The sequence below is a fragment of the Brassica napus genome, unplaced genomic scaffold (assembly GCF_020379485.1).
Source record: "Brassica napus cultivar Da-Ae unplaced genomic scaffold, Da-Ae ScsIHWf_1232;HRSCAF=1759, whole genome shotgun sequence".
Classification (NCBI taxonomy): Eukaryota; Viridiplantae; Streptophyta; class Magnoliopsida; order Brassicales; family Brassicaceae; genus Brassica; species Brassica napus.
Window position 1 is genome coordinate 4,722 of NW_026014654.1, and position 14,488 is coordinate 19,209.

The 14,488-nt window shown below is 33.0% G+C and overlaps 1 protein-coding gene across 1 annotated transcript; it reads left to right on the plus strand.

The window, feature by feature from the left end:
* The first annotated feature begins 7,893 nt into the window (after window positions 1–7,893).
* LOC106421190 (plasma membrane-associated cation-binding protein 1) lies at window positions 7,894–10,644 on the plus strand. The gene is made up of 5 exons (XM_013862039.3): window positions 7,894–8,106; window positions 8,807–8,962; window positions 9,313–9,402; window positions 9,494–9,578; window positions 10,048–10,644. The coding sequence occupies exons 2-5, from the start codon at window positions 8,852–8,854 to the stop codon at window positions 10,458–10,460; spliced, it is 699 nt and encodes a 232-aa protein (XP_013717493.2). The 5' UTR covers window positions 7,894–8,106; window positions 8,807–8,851; the 3' UTR covers window positions 10,461–10,644.
* Window positions 10,645–14,488: the final 3,844 nt, after the last annotated feature.

Sequence of the window (14,488 nt, forward strand, 5' to 3'; positions counted from 1 at the left end):
TTGTGCCCTTTAGGCAACTCTTTATCACTGAACATCCATATGTTCAAGTAAGATGAAATCAAAACAAACTCTTTTATATATATAAAATCGTGAAATATCAATTAGGTTAAAGCAAATCACAAATCAAAGACTTAAAATAAAATTATCATGTCGAGATCTTTCTTTAGTCAATAGATAGGCCGGCCACAGCATCTGTTATTGTGGACACGGCTGCCTTGGATTCATCTTGATCCAATTTCCTCAGGATGTTTCATCTCACTGCTTTTCTTTAGCAACTTATTACTATGCTCAGTTAGTAATAGGTATGAGAGCAGATCATTATAGGTGGTGAAACCTTTTTCTCTATAGATATGTTGTAACAATAGATCTCTTGGATCGGCTATGAGGAAGGTCTTTTCCAGTAAGTCCTCCTCTGTTACCACTTCACCACATAGTCTCAGTTTGTAAACGACTTTGGACAAAGCAAAGTGATATTCATCCACCGACTCAAAGTCTTGGTATCTGAGACTCATCCATTCATGTCTGACATTTGGTAATAACACCATTGTGTATCTGGACTTTAATTATGTCCCAAGGTCACGAGGATTATCAATATGTAGATACTGATTTCTCAGTTCCTCAGTGAGATGATGGCGCATTATTGTAATGGCTCTTAACTTTTCACTTCTAGTTGCATAATCACCCTGAATGATACTCCTTCCGAGTCCTCTTGATTTCAGGGTAACTGAAGTGTTCATTGCCCATTCTAGATAATTATCTCCAGAGAGATTTAGAATGACATAATCCATGGGTTCAAATCTCGGCATCTGAAATCATATTATCAATCAATTCATTAATTTAGAATTCTTGCAACCAATTTAAACAATCAGTGCACATGATTTCATAAGTCTCTCTATAATACTTGGACCACACGGTCATGTATTGTGATGCTTAGATCTCACGGCCATTATGTGATACAACGATCTTAAGGATCGAATCATGATGCAATCCGGTTTATATAACCATCCGGATACTAGGCCACACGGCCACTTAAATATGCACTAAGCCACGCGTCTTTTAAGCAATCAAAGGCACAAGGCCGCAAGTGTGAGCAATGCATTAGGCCACACGGCCGTTCGGTATGTTTCGTAACAAAAACACAATGTCACACAATCCATATCAATTAAGTTTACCAATTTCAAGGTTGGTAATGTTTCAGCTAGATTATTAGAATCAAGTAATCTAGCAACCTAACTCACATTCAATATGTAAATTTCCTAATCTTTAAAGCAATCTTTCAAGCAATGTGAGATTTAAGGTTTTCAAGGCCTTTAGAAATATCAATCAAGATTAAGGGTTTCAAGGCCTTAAGGATTTCGAATTTTGAGCTTAGATAAATCAATCTATCAATCCTAAAATCTCAAATCATCAATCAATACAAAATTAATCTAGAAACCTCAATGATCAATCGATCAAATAAGGGCATTAAACAAACCGGTTTGAGCTTTAGGGTTTCAGTTTAAACAAGTCAAGCAATTCAGTTTCCGAGTTTAAACAATCCTAACAATCTTTCTAGGTGATCAAATAAAACAATCAAGTTTCAAATCAAACAATTAAAACCGATTTTCCAATTTAGGGTTTTAGGGATTTCGAAACTTTGATCTTTGATCAAGGGAATTTGATTTGAGATTCAAAATCATTAAGACTTTGATTTTAATTGATCAATGGATCAATCTCGAATTAGGGTTTAAGGGGATCAGACTTATTCGAGCTCCGATTTACTCTTTAGGATTTGATCTATTTTTTCCTATGGCTTTCATCTTTAGAGTTCTGATTTTAGGGTTTCAATCTTTACAAAACAACCAGATTGATTCTTGTTTTCAGATTTTGAGTTACCTTTATTTTGTAGGGTTGAACCGGACCACCAAGTGAGCTGAACCTCTATCTGCACGTGGACAAACGCTGACTCCTTATCGGGTCGCGAGTTGGGAACGGACGCGAGCTGTCTCGGACGGTTTGGCGTCTGGTCGCGGATGTGCGCTGAGGACGTCGGACACAATATGATCTGGAACAAACGCGTCTTCTTCTCGTCGAGTTCGCGAGCGGCTGAGTAGGATTGCGAGCTGGCTGTGATGTGAACGTGGGCTGGCTCTGTTGTGAGCAGGGAGCTGCGGATGTCTAGGATCAGGAACGCTTAAGGTTTTTAGTTGATCGGATGTTTGCAAGCCGAAACGCAAGCAAGAACAATTTAGGGTTCTTCGGGATTAGAGTTCCAAAAGTAAAACGGCGACGCGTATTGTATCTGAGCGTGAGGGCGCGTCTGAGATCGGATAGATGAGCTGTTTGCGCTGACGGATTCTTCTCGTCAAGGGCTTCAAGATGATATGTGGATCGTCGTCTGGCTCCTCAGAGTTTGAGAGATCGATCGATTTTAAGTTGCGCCGGATTTAGAGTTTATGTGTGACGGATTTTAGTTTAGGGTTAGGGGTTGGCGATTTTCTTTCTCAGGGTTTTGGGAGTCTATCGTGCTGATAACTTGTTGTAATTAGAGAGTTTAGAGTCTGAATATTTCTGTGTATTAATGATCAATAGAGGTTCCTTTATATAAGGATTACAAGATAAAGATAAATGGAAAGAGTACATATCCTAATCCATCTAGATTTAGGAAAACTACTAAAACATAAACTTATATGGAAAAGAAAATAGGGTTTCCTTTTCTCCTAGTCTTGTGGCCGTCTCTCTCTCTCCTGAAGCCGGCTCTCTCTCTCTCCTCTCTCTAGGGTTTCGGCCATCTCTCTATCTTCTATGTATTGGGCCAGTATTGGTCATGAACATTCACCATTAGATTTATAACATTAATATATTTGTTTTTGGACAACTTAATTTCTTCGAACAGCTAGGCCATGCGAAATAATTTTCTTTTCTTTTCCTAGTAAGTTTAATTTTCCTATTTCAGTAAGTTTGATTATTGTGATCATTGGGTTTTTTTATTTTTTTCGAACTACCAATTTTATAAAGTGCATATTATAAAATGTGCATATTACATAAAGAGGCTTTTGCCATACAGTCTCAGACCCATTTTGCTCTATTGGAATAAAGTAAAAATAACTGAAATTGAAAGAAGACGATAGGATTTCGATATCCAAGAGAATTTCATGGAGATTCTTTGGTTTGTTGATCGAAACAATGGCTCTGATCAATCCAAGGGAGTCTGAACTAAACCAGATTTTTGTGTAGCCAAGATGAATGGCGTGAGTGAGGGCTGCACGGATCGCTAAAGCTTCATCAACAAGAGACGTTTTTGCATGAGTTCGAAATTGGGATCCATGGGTAGATGGTGCTTCCTGATCTGAGAAGATCCAACCAAGTCCTCAGAATTTGAGACAGAGTTCCAAGCCGCATCTGTATTACATTGGATCGTTCGGTGGGGATTGAGGGAATGAGAGGTAAAGCTTGATCCTTTTTGTTGTTACATGTCGATTCCAAGCTCGACTGAGCTAAAGTCCACTCTTATGCTCCTGCGATGGCTTTTGTGACTACCGATAGAGTTGATGTCTGTCTTGATTCGAACAGAAGTTGATTAGGCTTGTCCAGATGGACAAACGATTCAGAAAAAGACGTTTCACGGGACTCCTGTTGGTGGTAGACGGACTTATTGCGCCGACGTTTCGAGAGCAGAAATGAAGGATGCGCAACTTGTAGAACAAAACGGTGTTTTAGGTTAATGTACTTTAAAAAAAATTGTAACTAATATTTTTTTTTTGTGTACTGACTAATATATTATTTTATTAATTGTAATCGGTGTTCAATCCGGTAAAACCAAACCAATTAAAACCGAACCGAACCGAAATAGAAAAAATGGTTTGGATTTGGTAGTACCGAATATACCGAATGGATGTCATTTTTAAGAAACCGTGGTATATGGATATGGTTTGGTATATAAACCGAATAAACCGATCAATTAAAATATAAAGTATAAGTATATGTAAATTATAAGTATATGTAAATTATATAATATAATTAATAATATATACCTAATTTATTTTATTGGTATGATCTTCCTACTTAAATGTTTATTTTAGTTATTTAATATTTTATTTTAAGTTCAATTTTTTTTATCAAATTAAAAAAAACATATTTTTTACTTTTTGTTTAATAGTATTATGGATTACCGATATTTCTTACTTTTATTCCATAAAACTATTACTGTTATTAAATAAATATATTTACTGATTATTTAAATAGTAAAATAAAAAATAGATTATTTAAAAACCAAAATATCGCCATGTTATAATTAAATTAAAGCCGATATCTAAATATAAAGTAAAATTCACAAAATATTTTAAGAGATAAATATTTTTACAGTTTTTTGGTATAAATCGAATAAATCGAAAACCACGGTATATAAACTGAACCAAACCATATTAAATATGGTTTTAATATGGTAGATATTTTTTATAAAAACCGAAACACCCGAAAAACCGAAAAAACCGAACCGATATCCGGATTGAACACCCCTAATTGGTGATCATGTTTTAGGAAATAAAGATGATGAATATGCCTCATAATTGATACATGGGCTCCACTACATTCTTTTCTTTTCCTCATATACTGAGGAACTAATGAAGAAATAATTTCTTTCTCTAATTTTGATATGGAACGTTTGTTCCTTTCTATTCAATTATATTTTTCAATTCAACTTTTCAAATGAATTTTTGTTTTTTTTTTCCATTCATTCCATTCATGGTCACCAATTAAAACAATAATTTTTTAAGAAACTGAATTTTTTTTTTGCATTATTTACATCTAAGAGTTGAGATGTTCACGAAATATCAATTTTATGCAATATAAAGTTTTAGGCAATGTTTTAAACCCAATCCGGACATTGAATTGGATTACTCTATGAGTCATCGAATCAAGGTCGACTGTGGTTAAACCTCAAATTAATAAATTATAATATATAATTATTTATGGACATAAAATAATTAACCAATAAAAATATGAGATAATATCAAATTTTCAAATTTTATTTTTTATTAAATATATTTAAATATCTAAAATTTTGTTTTAATTTAATTTTTCAACTGCCAGAAAATAAATTATATGATTAATTTTTAATACTAAATAAGAATCTGGTTAAAATTAAAAGAATAAATAATTAAATAAAAAGTCAAATTTTAAGTCTAAAATAAATAAAAGACAATTTATAATAGATTATTAATAACAAACATAAAAATAGCCTTATATTCTCATATCAATAAATTTTGGTTTTCTATACGATCATTTTCTTCATTTTTCGAAAGACATAGTAAAATTTTCATCAAATCAAAAGAACCATAAATTTGTAGTTTTAGTTTTATCAATTTTTTGTAATATTATAAATGTATGGAAAATTTAATCAATTTATTTAGAAATATTATCAAATAAAAGAATGTACGGATATCCTGAACTAGAGGGTATATCCGCTAATGGATTATCACCATTTCCCATGGATTTTATGGTAATATTTGGAAGACCATAAATAACAAAGTTTTCAGTAACATCGATGTTGACCCCATAGATTAATTAAAATTGGCAGAAACTGAATCATTGATTTGGAGGGAGGCCCATGCATCGATAACTCAGAGGGTTACTCAAACGAGGGAGCTGGGGGAGGGTACAGTGTTGCCCCAAATACCGGAAAGAAGGTGTTTTACGGATGAGTCATGGAAGAAAAATGATATTTACTCTAGACAAGCTTGGTATAGTACTCTTGAAGGTTTTGATGGTCTTATGGGGCAAGAAATACAAGGGCAAGTTTATCACCACTTCATTTAAAAGTTGAAGTGTTCATTTAGGCGATGAAATATATGAGAAATTTAAGATAGTATCACGTCACATTGGGCTAGGCATAGATCGTATATCCGGGATTTTGAAGGTATTTGTGATTTCCTTCGTATGTTACGGATATTTAATTTTTCGATTTGCTTTGCTTCGAGAAAATACGGATATCCCGAAAAACGATATCCGGAAAATAAATAGAGATTTGTGGATGTTTACGAATACTTACGGATATCTCATCCGTTTAGATTAATACAAATAATCTTTAAAATTCGATACAAATTTTTTTTTATAATATTTTTTTGCATTATATATAAAAAAAATTAAAAGAAGTAGTGAATCTACATATTTTGTAAATTTTTTAAACTTAGTTAACAATTAATAACACACCAAAACTTAAGAAAAAGTTATAATTGTCATAACCAATTTCTCTTATTTTTATGTAAAACTCTTATATAAGTAATAATGTGAATAGAAATTGTCAAATCATATGTTCGAATAATAATTATATAATTTTATACATTTAAAACTTTAAATATAATCAAGATATACATGTATTTATATATTGTCGGATCTGAACGGATATACACTTCCCATAATTTTAATATCTGTGATTTCCTTCAATCTTAACGGATATTGATTTTTAGTATTTGCTTTGTTTCGAAATTTTACGGATATCCGAATCGAATCAAAACGAATAATAAATCGAATCAATTTAACGTAAAATGCCCAGCTCTAACGTCACGTTCGCAACAGATTGTTCTCAATTGGTGAAGATGGTTTCGGAACCAGAAGAGTTACATGCTTTTGAAAGTTATTTGGAAGATATTAAGATACTGAAAGAAAGTTTTAATCACTCAGCGTTCATTCATATACCTCGGACGCAGAATGCATGGTGCTAGGCAGCAATGGTCGTATGTCGTTCATATCGATGCAGAATTACCAGTTTGGTTCGCAGAGTCTTGGATGAGTCGGTCTATGTTGATGGCAAAAGAAAATAGAAATATTATCGAATTTTTCTGTGTTTTTACCAGGTCAACCGATGTCCAGTTAAATGTTTGCTGAGATTTTCGTTTTTTTTTATGTTTTATCGGATATTATCAGATTTTGAATAATAATTTTTTGCTACACTCAAACCGGATTTTATAAATTTCTGGATTTATCTATTTGATCGTAGATCCGGAAACACTGATTTTAGAGCATTAAACTCTTAAGTGGATTAGAGCTTGTTATCCATGAGAACCCTTCTAAAGTTCTTAAGCAATAAAAATATTAGTATTATAGTCTAATAAACTTGAAATCTTTAATTTTAATCTTGAAATAAAAATTAGATTAACTAAGAGTTGACAAGTGTCTTTTAGTACTCTCAAAATTGTTACAAAAGCTCTTCATTTAGAACACCATTACATTCTCTCTTCACTTTTTATTACTATTTTGTTTTGTTTCGGAGTGAGAACACCTATGAGAACATATATAAGAACATCCCATTGCAAATTACTTTAAGCGTCTCAAAACATAAGACCCGGCATTTTTACACCTCACATTGCTTCAGCAATATAATATTAAACAAATTAAAATCAAAATTACTTTTTCAGATTTTGAGAATAATCATAATCCAACTCAAAGTATGACAGATATACATCAACTAAATAATTAAAACAGAATAAACAGACGTTTTATGTGTTCAATTTCAACAGAAGATCATACATTATAATATGACATTTTGAACATATATGAGATAAGAAGCATATATGTTACCCCTATAGATAACCATCTAATATTAACAATCCCATTGGTACGGGACCTACTTTGATCTTTGCCAACTCTGTTTGATGTGACCGCCAGCTGGCATATTTCCATCTTAAATTTATGTTTACCCTTGCCTATCTGCGTTCTCTTCTGTTTGACAGTTATTCCAATATTTAACTTGTACTGCTGTCTCTGACCCATTTCCGGTTATCGAAGAAAATCAGAACTAAAATCACAGTGATTCCGAAACCGGTTTACATAAAACCATGGATGGATGATGTATTGAAAAGTATTTTCGGTTTAATGTTGCTTAATTGAGGAGATAACCGCGAAGAGAGACGACAGAAAACGGTTAAGATGCCAATTGAGGCAAGAGGGGTAAAGAAGAGAGGGAGGGTCAATATCGTAATTAAGAAGAAAACAAGGGGTGATTTGAAGAGAACCATATCTATATGACGTGAAGGGGTTTTCAGAGAAACAATTAATCAGTTTCGTGTGTTTCAAAGAAGAAGAAGAACAGATCGAGACGGAGATCTCGAAAGAGATTTATCATCTCAAGTAAGTTTCTATATCAAACTCGTGATGAAATTAACAAATTCAAACACAAACATGTGTTTTTTATACAAGCATGTAAATATATATATATATATATATATATATATATATGCGTCTACTTCGATCCTTTAGATATGTGAAAATATTCATCTTAACGGACTGTTTAATTACTAGGGTTTGTTGTTCGATGGCTTCTCCAGATTATGTAGAGAAACAAAGTTAGTAAATATATAGAGACATGATACATGATTCCTGTTTGTGTATCAATCGTTCTACGTTCAAATTATGAGAAGTTCATCTTTCATAGTGAAACTCTCGACTATTTCCTGATTAGTCTAGGTTTTGATTCGAAAAAAACACACACACACACACATAAGCATAAGCATAAGAATCTCTTTTTTGCACAAGGCAATTCGAAAATACTAATATCATAAACACATCTTCAGGTTTAGTTTAATTTGTTTGAAGAAATACTGTTGAAGAAGGATAAAAACATAATTTTATTTTATTTTGGTGTATTGCTTTCTGTCGTTTCGTAGAACATTAATTTGTTATATGTACATTTGTTTTTATTCACCAGCAGATATGTACTATAGATATATGACAGATAAGTAACGTGGGCCTATTATGCATGATATATTTCATATTTATTTTTTCGTTCCAAAAGAATATGTAAATAACATTTTTCCTATTTCATTGACAGAATCGTTCGAGTTGAGTAGGTTTATTTCAGGTAAAATTATCAAAAATGGGTTACTGGAATTCCAAGGTTGTTCCAAGGTTCAAGAAGATATTCGAGAAGAGTAGTGTTAAGAAAGCTGCCGCTGCTGAAGCTTGCAAGACCTTTGATGAGTCTAAGGTACATATAATTACCTAAATATTCTCTTAATTATGAGGCTATAGGTCCCTCGAGACACCTTTATTTGATCATAAATATATTATCACGCATATACAAGTTAATTTGCTGTATATTAGGTGTTTTTAATAGTTTTTGTTTGATTCCTGAAAATCAAAACCAATAAGCACATATCGATTGGACTCTAGCAATTAAGGCTTTTTGTCCTGGAATAATTATCCACTCATATTTATTGGGATTTTTTATTAGGATATTTGGGGTTTATGTGTTTGCTAATATGGGCACGTATGATGGATCAATTGGGTTTTTACCAAAAAAAAAAAAAAAAAAAAAAATTTGGGTACGTATGATAGGAAGCAATCAACAAGGAAATTGAGGAGAAAAAGACAGAACTCCAACCGAAGGTCGTGGAAACCTATGAGGCCACGTCTGCCGAAGTCAAGGTCCCTATCTTCATTTTCTTTTCAATTATCTAATTTCAGAGCCATGGCTACTAGTGTTATTAAAATTCAAACTTAAAATTAAAATGGGCAGGCTTTGGTGAGAGACCCTAAGGAGGCTGGTTTGAAGAAAAACTCAGCAGCCGTGCAGAAGTATCTCGAGGCGCTTGCCGCTATCGGTAATGATTCAGTTACGCTTTCTCATTGTGCCTGTTATAAATACCCAGACGACAATATTTGCTTGTCTTATTTTACCTGATTTATCGACTATATAAACAGTTATCGATCTTACACCAAATAGTTGCTGGCAGAAACTTTGGATTCCTATCACGTCCAATATATATCGTTTTTTTACGGATGTATATCTCGAGCTTAATTCATATTCTTATATCATAGAATCAAAAATATTCATTTCTCCTAGTTGTGTATATTAATAATAAATTGGACTAACACATTATAACATTTTTGGATTATATTGAATGTTTCTTCATACTTCACCAATTTGAAAACTTTAGGTTAAACCTCATCATCTTTATAGAAAATGTGTTTTGATATATTAATTGGATCATTTTTCTTCGTCCTACTTTTATTATATGGAAATAGTGTATTTAACTTATCTTTGTGTCTAATTATGATTTGTAAATTCAGAATTTCCCGGATCAACGGCTGTGAAAGACGCTGCGTCTAGCTTCGGAGCTGGCTATGTCTCCGGACCAGTCACGTTCATATTCGAGAAGGTATGTGTGTTCCTTCCCGAGGAGGTTAAGACACGGGAAGTACCGGTGAAGGAAGTGAAAGCCGAAGAACCGGCCAAAACCGAGGAGCCAGCCAAAACCGAAGAACCAAGTGGTGAGAAAGAGGAGATTGTTGAAAAGACCGTTACAACCGCTGTCGTTGAGGAGCACAAACCAGAGGTCGCCAAGGAGGAGGAGAAAAAACCTATCGAAGAAGTGAAAAAAGAAGAAGCTGCACCACCCCCGGCTCCAGAGGTGGTTGAAAGTCCGGCTAAGGCACCAGAGACGACGACGCCGGCGCCAGTGGCTGAGCCATCAAAGCCTTGATTTGATTCAAGACGGTATGGTTGCTTCTCTTTGTATGAAAACATCTGTACGTAAAAAATGAAAGGAACAAAAAACCTTTTTCATTCTTTTTATTTTATTTTGTTTGTCTGTGTTCTTTTTTTTTGGTAAGTCTTTAATGTGGTTTTATTTACGTTTATGTGAATACAAAATGTTTGTTAATGTTTTTTTGCTATACAGTTATTCAACCAATTAGTTTATCCGACACATATATATAGTTCTGATATATTATCCTTCAATCAATTTAGTCCATTGATTGATTCGCATATATTTGTATAATTTTCTGATTTGTTATTCTCAGATAAGATTTTGTAATCTACAAGACTACTCCTGTTTGTAAAATTTTTGATTAAACAGTTTTGTTAGTAGATTTTGGAATACTTTAATTTATCGATGGAACTACGTGGATGAGTTTATGTGCACGTGACATTTGATTAGTCTACCAGTAAGAGGAGAGCACATCGGATTTATTTAAGATAGTTGATGCGTGCAAGTAGGGATGGCAATTGGTACGTTAGCCCGCGGGCCTAACCCGTAAAGTCCCACTGCGGGGCGGGCTTGGGCTTACATATCTTAGGCCCGAGATATTGCGGGTCTTGCGGGTTGGTCAATTTCGGGTATGGGCCAATGCGGGGTGGGTCGACGCGGGTTTGCGGGGCATTCAGGACCCGCATGTCTTCTTCACCAGAGACGTTTGGCGTTCTGCTCACCGACGAAAAATGTGAGAAACGGCGACTGTGGAGGAAATTTTGGACCTTCTCTTCCACCCGTTGACTAAGGTCACCACTGGGCCTTATCTTCTTCATCGGTACCTTCTCTTCATCTTTGGTCTACAACCGTACTTCTTTTCGTAGAGAGCACCACCAGAGCTTCTCTTCTTCCTCGATCTACTACCATAGCTTCTCTTCTTCCTCGTTCTTCTTACTCCATCTACCATTGTAGCTTCACCTCTTCCTCGATCTATCACCATCTACCATCTACACAGGTATATGATTTCTTCCTCTCGGTAGACACGAGTTAAAGTTAAATCTTTGCATGCTATTTTATCACTCACCATTCTATGCTGTAATTAGATTACAAATTTACAATCTGCTACTAAGTTACAGACTTACAGTATTGAGTTCAAGAGTTCGTTTGCTTTGTTTGACATGACTAGTTGACTTGAAACATGATGGTTGTAGACTTTGACAAGAAGTTATCAGTTTTGTTTTCTTTTTATTTTTATGTATGAGTTGTTTTGTTTGAAACTTTGATTGTTTTAAAGTTTTACTATTAATTGTCATTGGTATCAGACTGATTCAATATTACACTTTCATTCTTTAGTAGAGAAACCAAAGAAACCGTGTAGGCTAATATCATGTCTCATCGATGAGTTCTGAGATGTCTCAAGGTCAATGAGAAGAAGAGAACTAATGAAGACTGCATTTTCACTACCCGCGGGCCAGACCGCAAAGTCCTATGTAGCAAGCGGGGCGGGTTTGGGTAGAGGTTTATGAACCGCGGGTTAAGGCGGGCTGACCCGCAAAGATCCGCCAGAAATAGAGACCGCAGCGGGGCGGGCCACGGCGGGGCGGGTTGTCCCAATTGCCATTCCTACGTGCTAGTAATAAGGAAATTTAAATTTTCTTAACTCAAATGAAGTGGTAACCACCTTTGACCATTTCCAATGGTTTACTCTATTTTTTCCTCTAAAATAGAGTAACTCTATAATAGAGTTGGATGTTGCTCCAATGGTACTATATTTTAGAGTGAAAAATAGAGTGATGAACAAAAAATAAAAAATTATTTTATATATAGAATAAAAAATAGGTTTACACTATTATAGAGTAGAAAATAGAATACCATTAGAGCATTTTTACTCTGAACTTTATTTTAGAGGAAAAAATATAGTGGGGTTAGAGATGTTCTTAGAGCAACCTCGACAGTTGGGATTGTGCACTGAGGTCCTGATTTAAATAAAACTAATAATTTATCAGAATTTTTTTTTTAAAATAAATCATAATGTTTGATAAAAAATAAATTCATTTATATGGTGACATGTGTGCAAGATAGTTTTAAAGGGTATATAAAAATATCAAGTTTTGGAACTTTTCTACTATCTCTCTCTCCTTTCACTCTCTAATTTTCTTTTATGTTTCTTTTTCTTTAATTATTAAGAAACCCATAAAATGTCACAGTTGGAAGTGTTCTTAGGGCATCTCCAATCATAACACCAAATTTGATATTGAAATTACACCATATATGATGTATTGGTGTCAAATTCTTTTTGTCATCTCCAACCATGACACCAAGTATCACATCAAAAACCATATTATATATTATTTAATGTTTTCAGTTTTAATACCTTTTATATTTTTATTATTTGAAATTGATAAATAATTGTTTTTCCACACTTATATCTCTAATTGTTTTTGTAATTTTATGTTTATTAAATTTATTTACGTTTATATTGTTGGTTTAACAATATTATATATTTAATATATCTATTATAAATATAATATTATATTAAAAATTACAAACTATTAATTATAAAAAGCATGTAACAAAATAAAATATTTATTTTAATAAAACTTGTATTAGTTAGTAATACAATTTTAACTATAATATAAGATAAAAATAAGAAAGCTATTTCATTGTTTGGTTAATTTAATAGTATTACTTAAAGTTTTAATTATTTACTATTAAATCTAACATTTTTGCTAAATATTAAATCTAACATTACAACAGTGTAATATTATTAATTTTTCATTACTAATTAAATATAACTTGAATAAAGATTACATATGATATTTTAAAATAAAAATACTTTATATGATAATCATTTAGTGATAAAATACAAACAATACAATATATTTATGTTTAATTACAAATTTGAACTGATTAACAATAATAATTAAACTATATCATTAAATAAAACATAATAAAATACGAATATTTGATATTTGGTATGATGAATACTGTTACACCAAATTTGGTGTAACACTATTCACTCTACACCAAATTTGGTGGGATAATGTCATTTTTCTCTCATCGGAGATGAAATCACATTAAACTTGGTATTTTGGTGTCCCATTGGAGTTGGCCTTATATATCTTAATGGCAATCTCTCTTGAATGTATTAATTGTCCTTTCTTTAAAAGAGTTGCGTGATATTCCACTATACCCATTGTAGGCGTAATAAGAAATACTTATAATCATTTTCAATTGTAAAAAATAGTGATGCTCATGGTTTTGACTTGACCAATTCAATCCCTTCTTTATTTTTTCCTTCAAATCCAATTAATCCATGTTTTTACGCTCTTACTTCAATATAACTAAGTCGAATGTATGCTCTCATACATTTTGTTCTAACATAACCGGAACCAGAACCGATCTAAAACAAAACAACCAGTAAGCTTGTCGACCGTCCAAAAAATTTCTCTCCCCTAAAACAAGTTTCTTAATGATCGAAGAGTTTTTGAAACTTGCAGGCTCTAGTAGTTTTTTGGACAGGATATTAAGCACTCGTCTAGTTTCATTGCCCCTCTATTATTTGATACCGAGAAGCATTTTTTTTATTGAACCTTTAAACAAAAACTGTCATGAGCGTTAATTACATGCCTTTCTTTTTTAGAATAAATCAGAAACTAATCATTCTCTAAGCAACTTTCAAAATGGAGGTTAATCTTGGTCCATCCATTTTGCGTATGGAGCAACTAGAAGCAGACGTTTAAGAAACAGCAGAGGTTGATCTTGGTCAATCTCTTGGGTTTAGTTATGTAGGTGACACATTGACACTACGAAAGTTTTAGTTTATATTTTGCAAAGATAAAAATAGCTTAAAGTTGTTTAAGTGGAGTACAAGTATATTCTCATTGTGTTGCAAAACATTTTGCGAAACTATCAATGTATTGATCCAAATTAATTATGTTATACGCAATCACTTTGTGTGGCACAGGTCTTTGTTATTCAAACAAATAATTAAAGGTTGTCTTCTTAATGTGATACGATTCCAATTATACATAGAGCAT

What these genes read in the sequence shown, in the direction of transcription:
- LOC106421190 (XM_013862039.3), top strand. Translation starts at nt 8,852, where the DNA reads ATGGGTTACTGGAATTCCAAGGTTGTTCCAAGGTTCAAGAAGATATTC. An exon ending in AGACCTTTGATGAGTCTAAG is followed by an intron (nt 8,963 to 9,312) that starts GTACATATAATT and finishes TACGTATGATAG; the next exon opens with GAAGCAATCAACAAGGAAAT. An exon ending in CGAGGCGCTTGCCGCTATCG is followed by an intron (nt 9,579 to 10,047) that starts GTAATGATTCAG and finishes TTGTAAATTCAG; the next exon opens with AATTTCCCGGATCAACGGCT.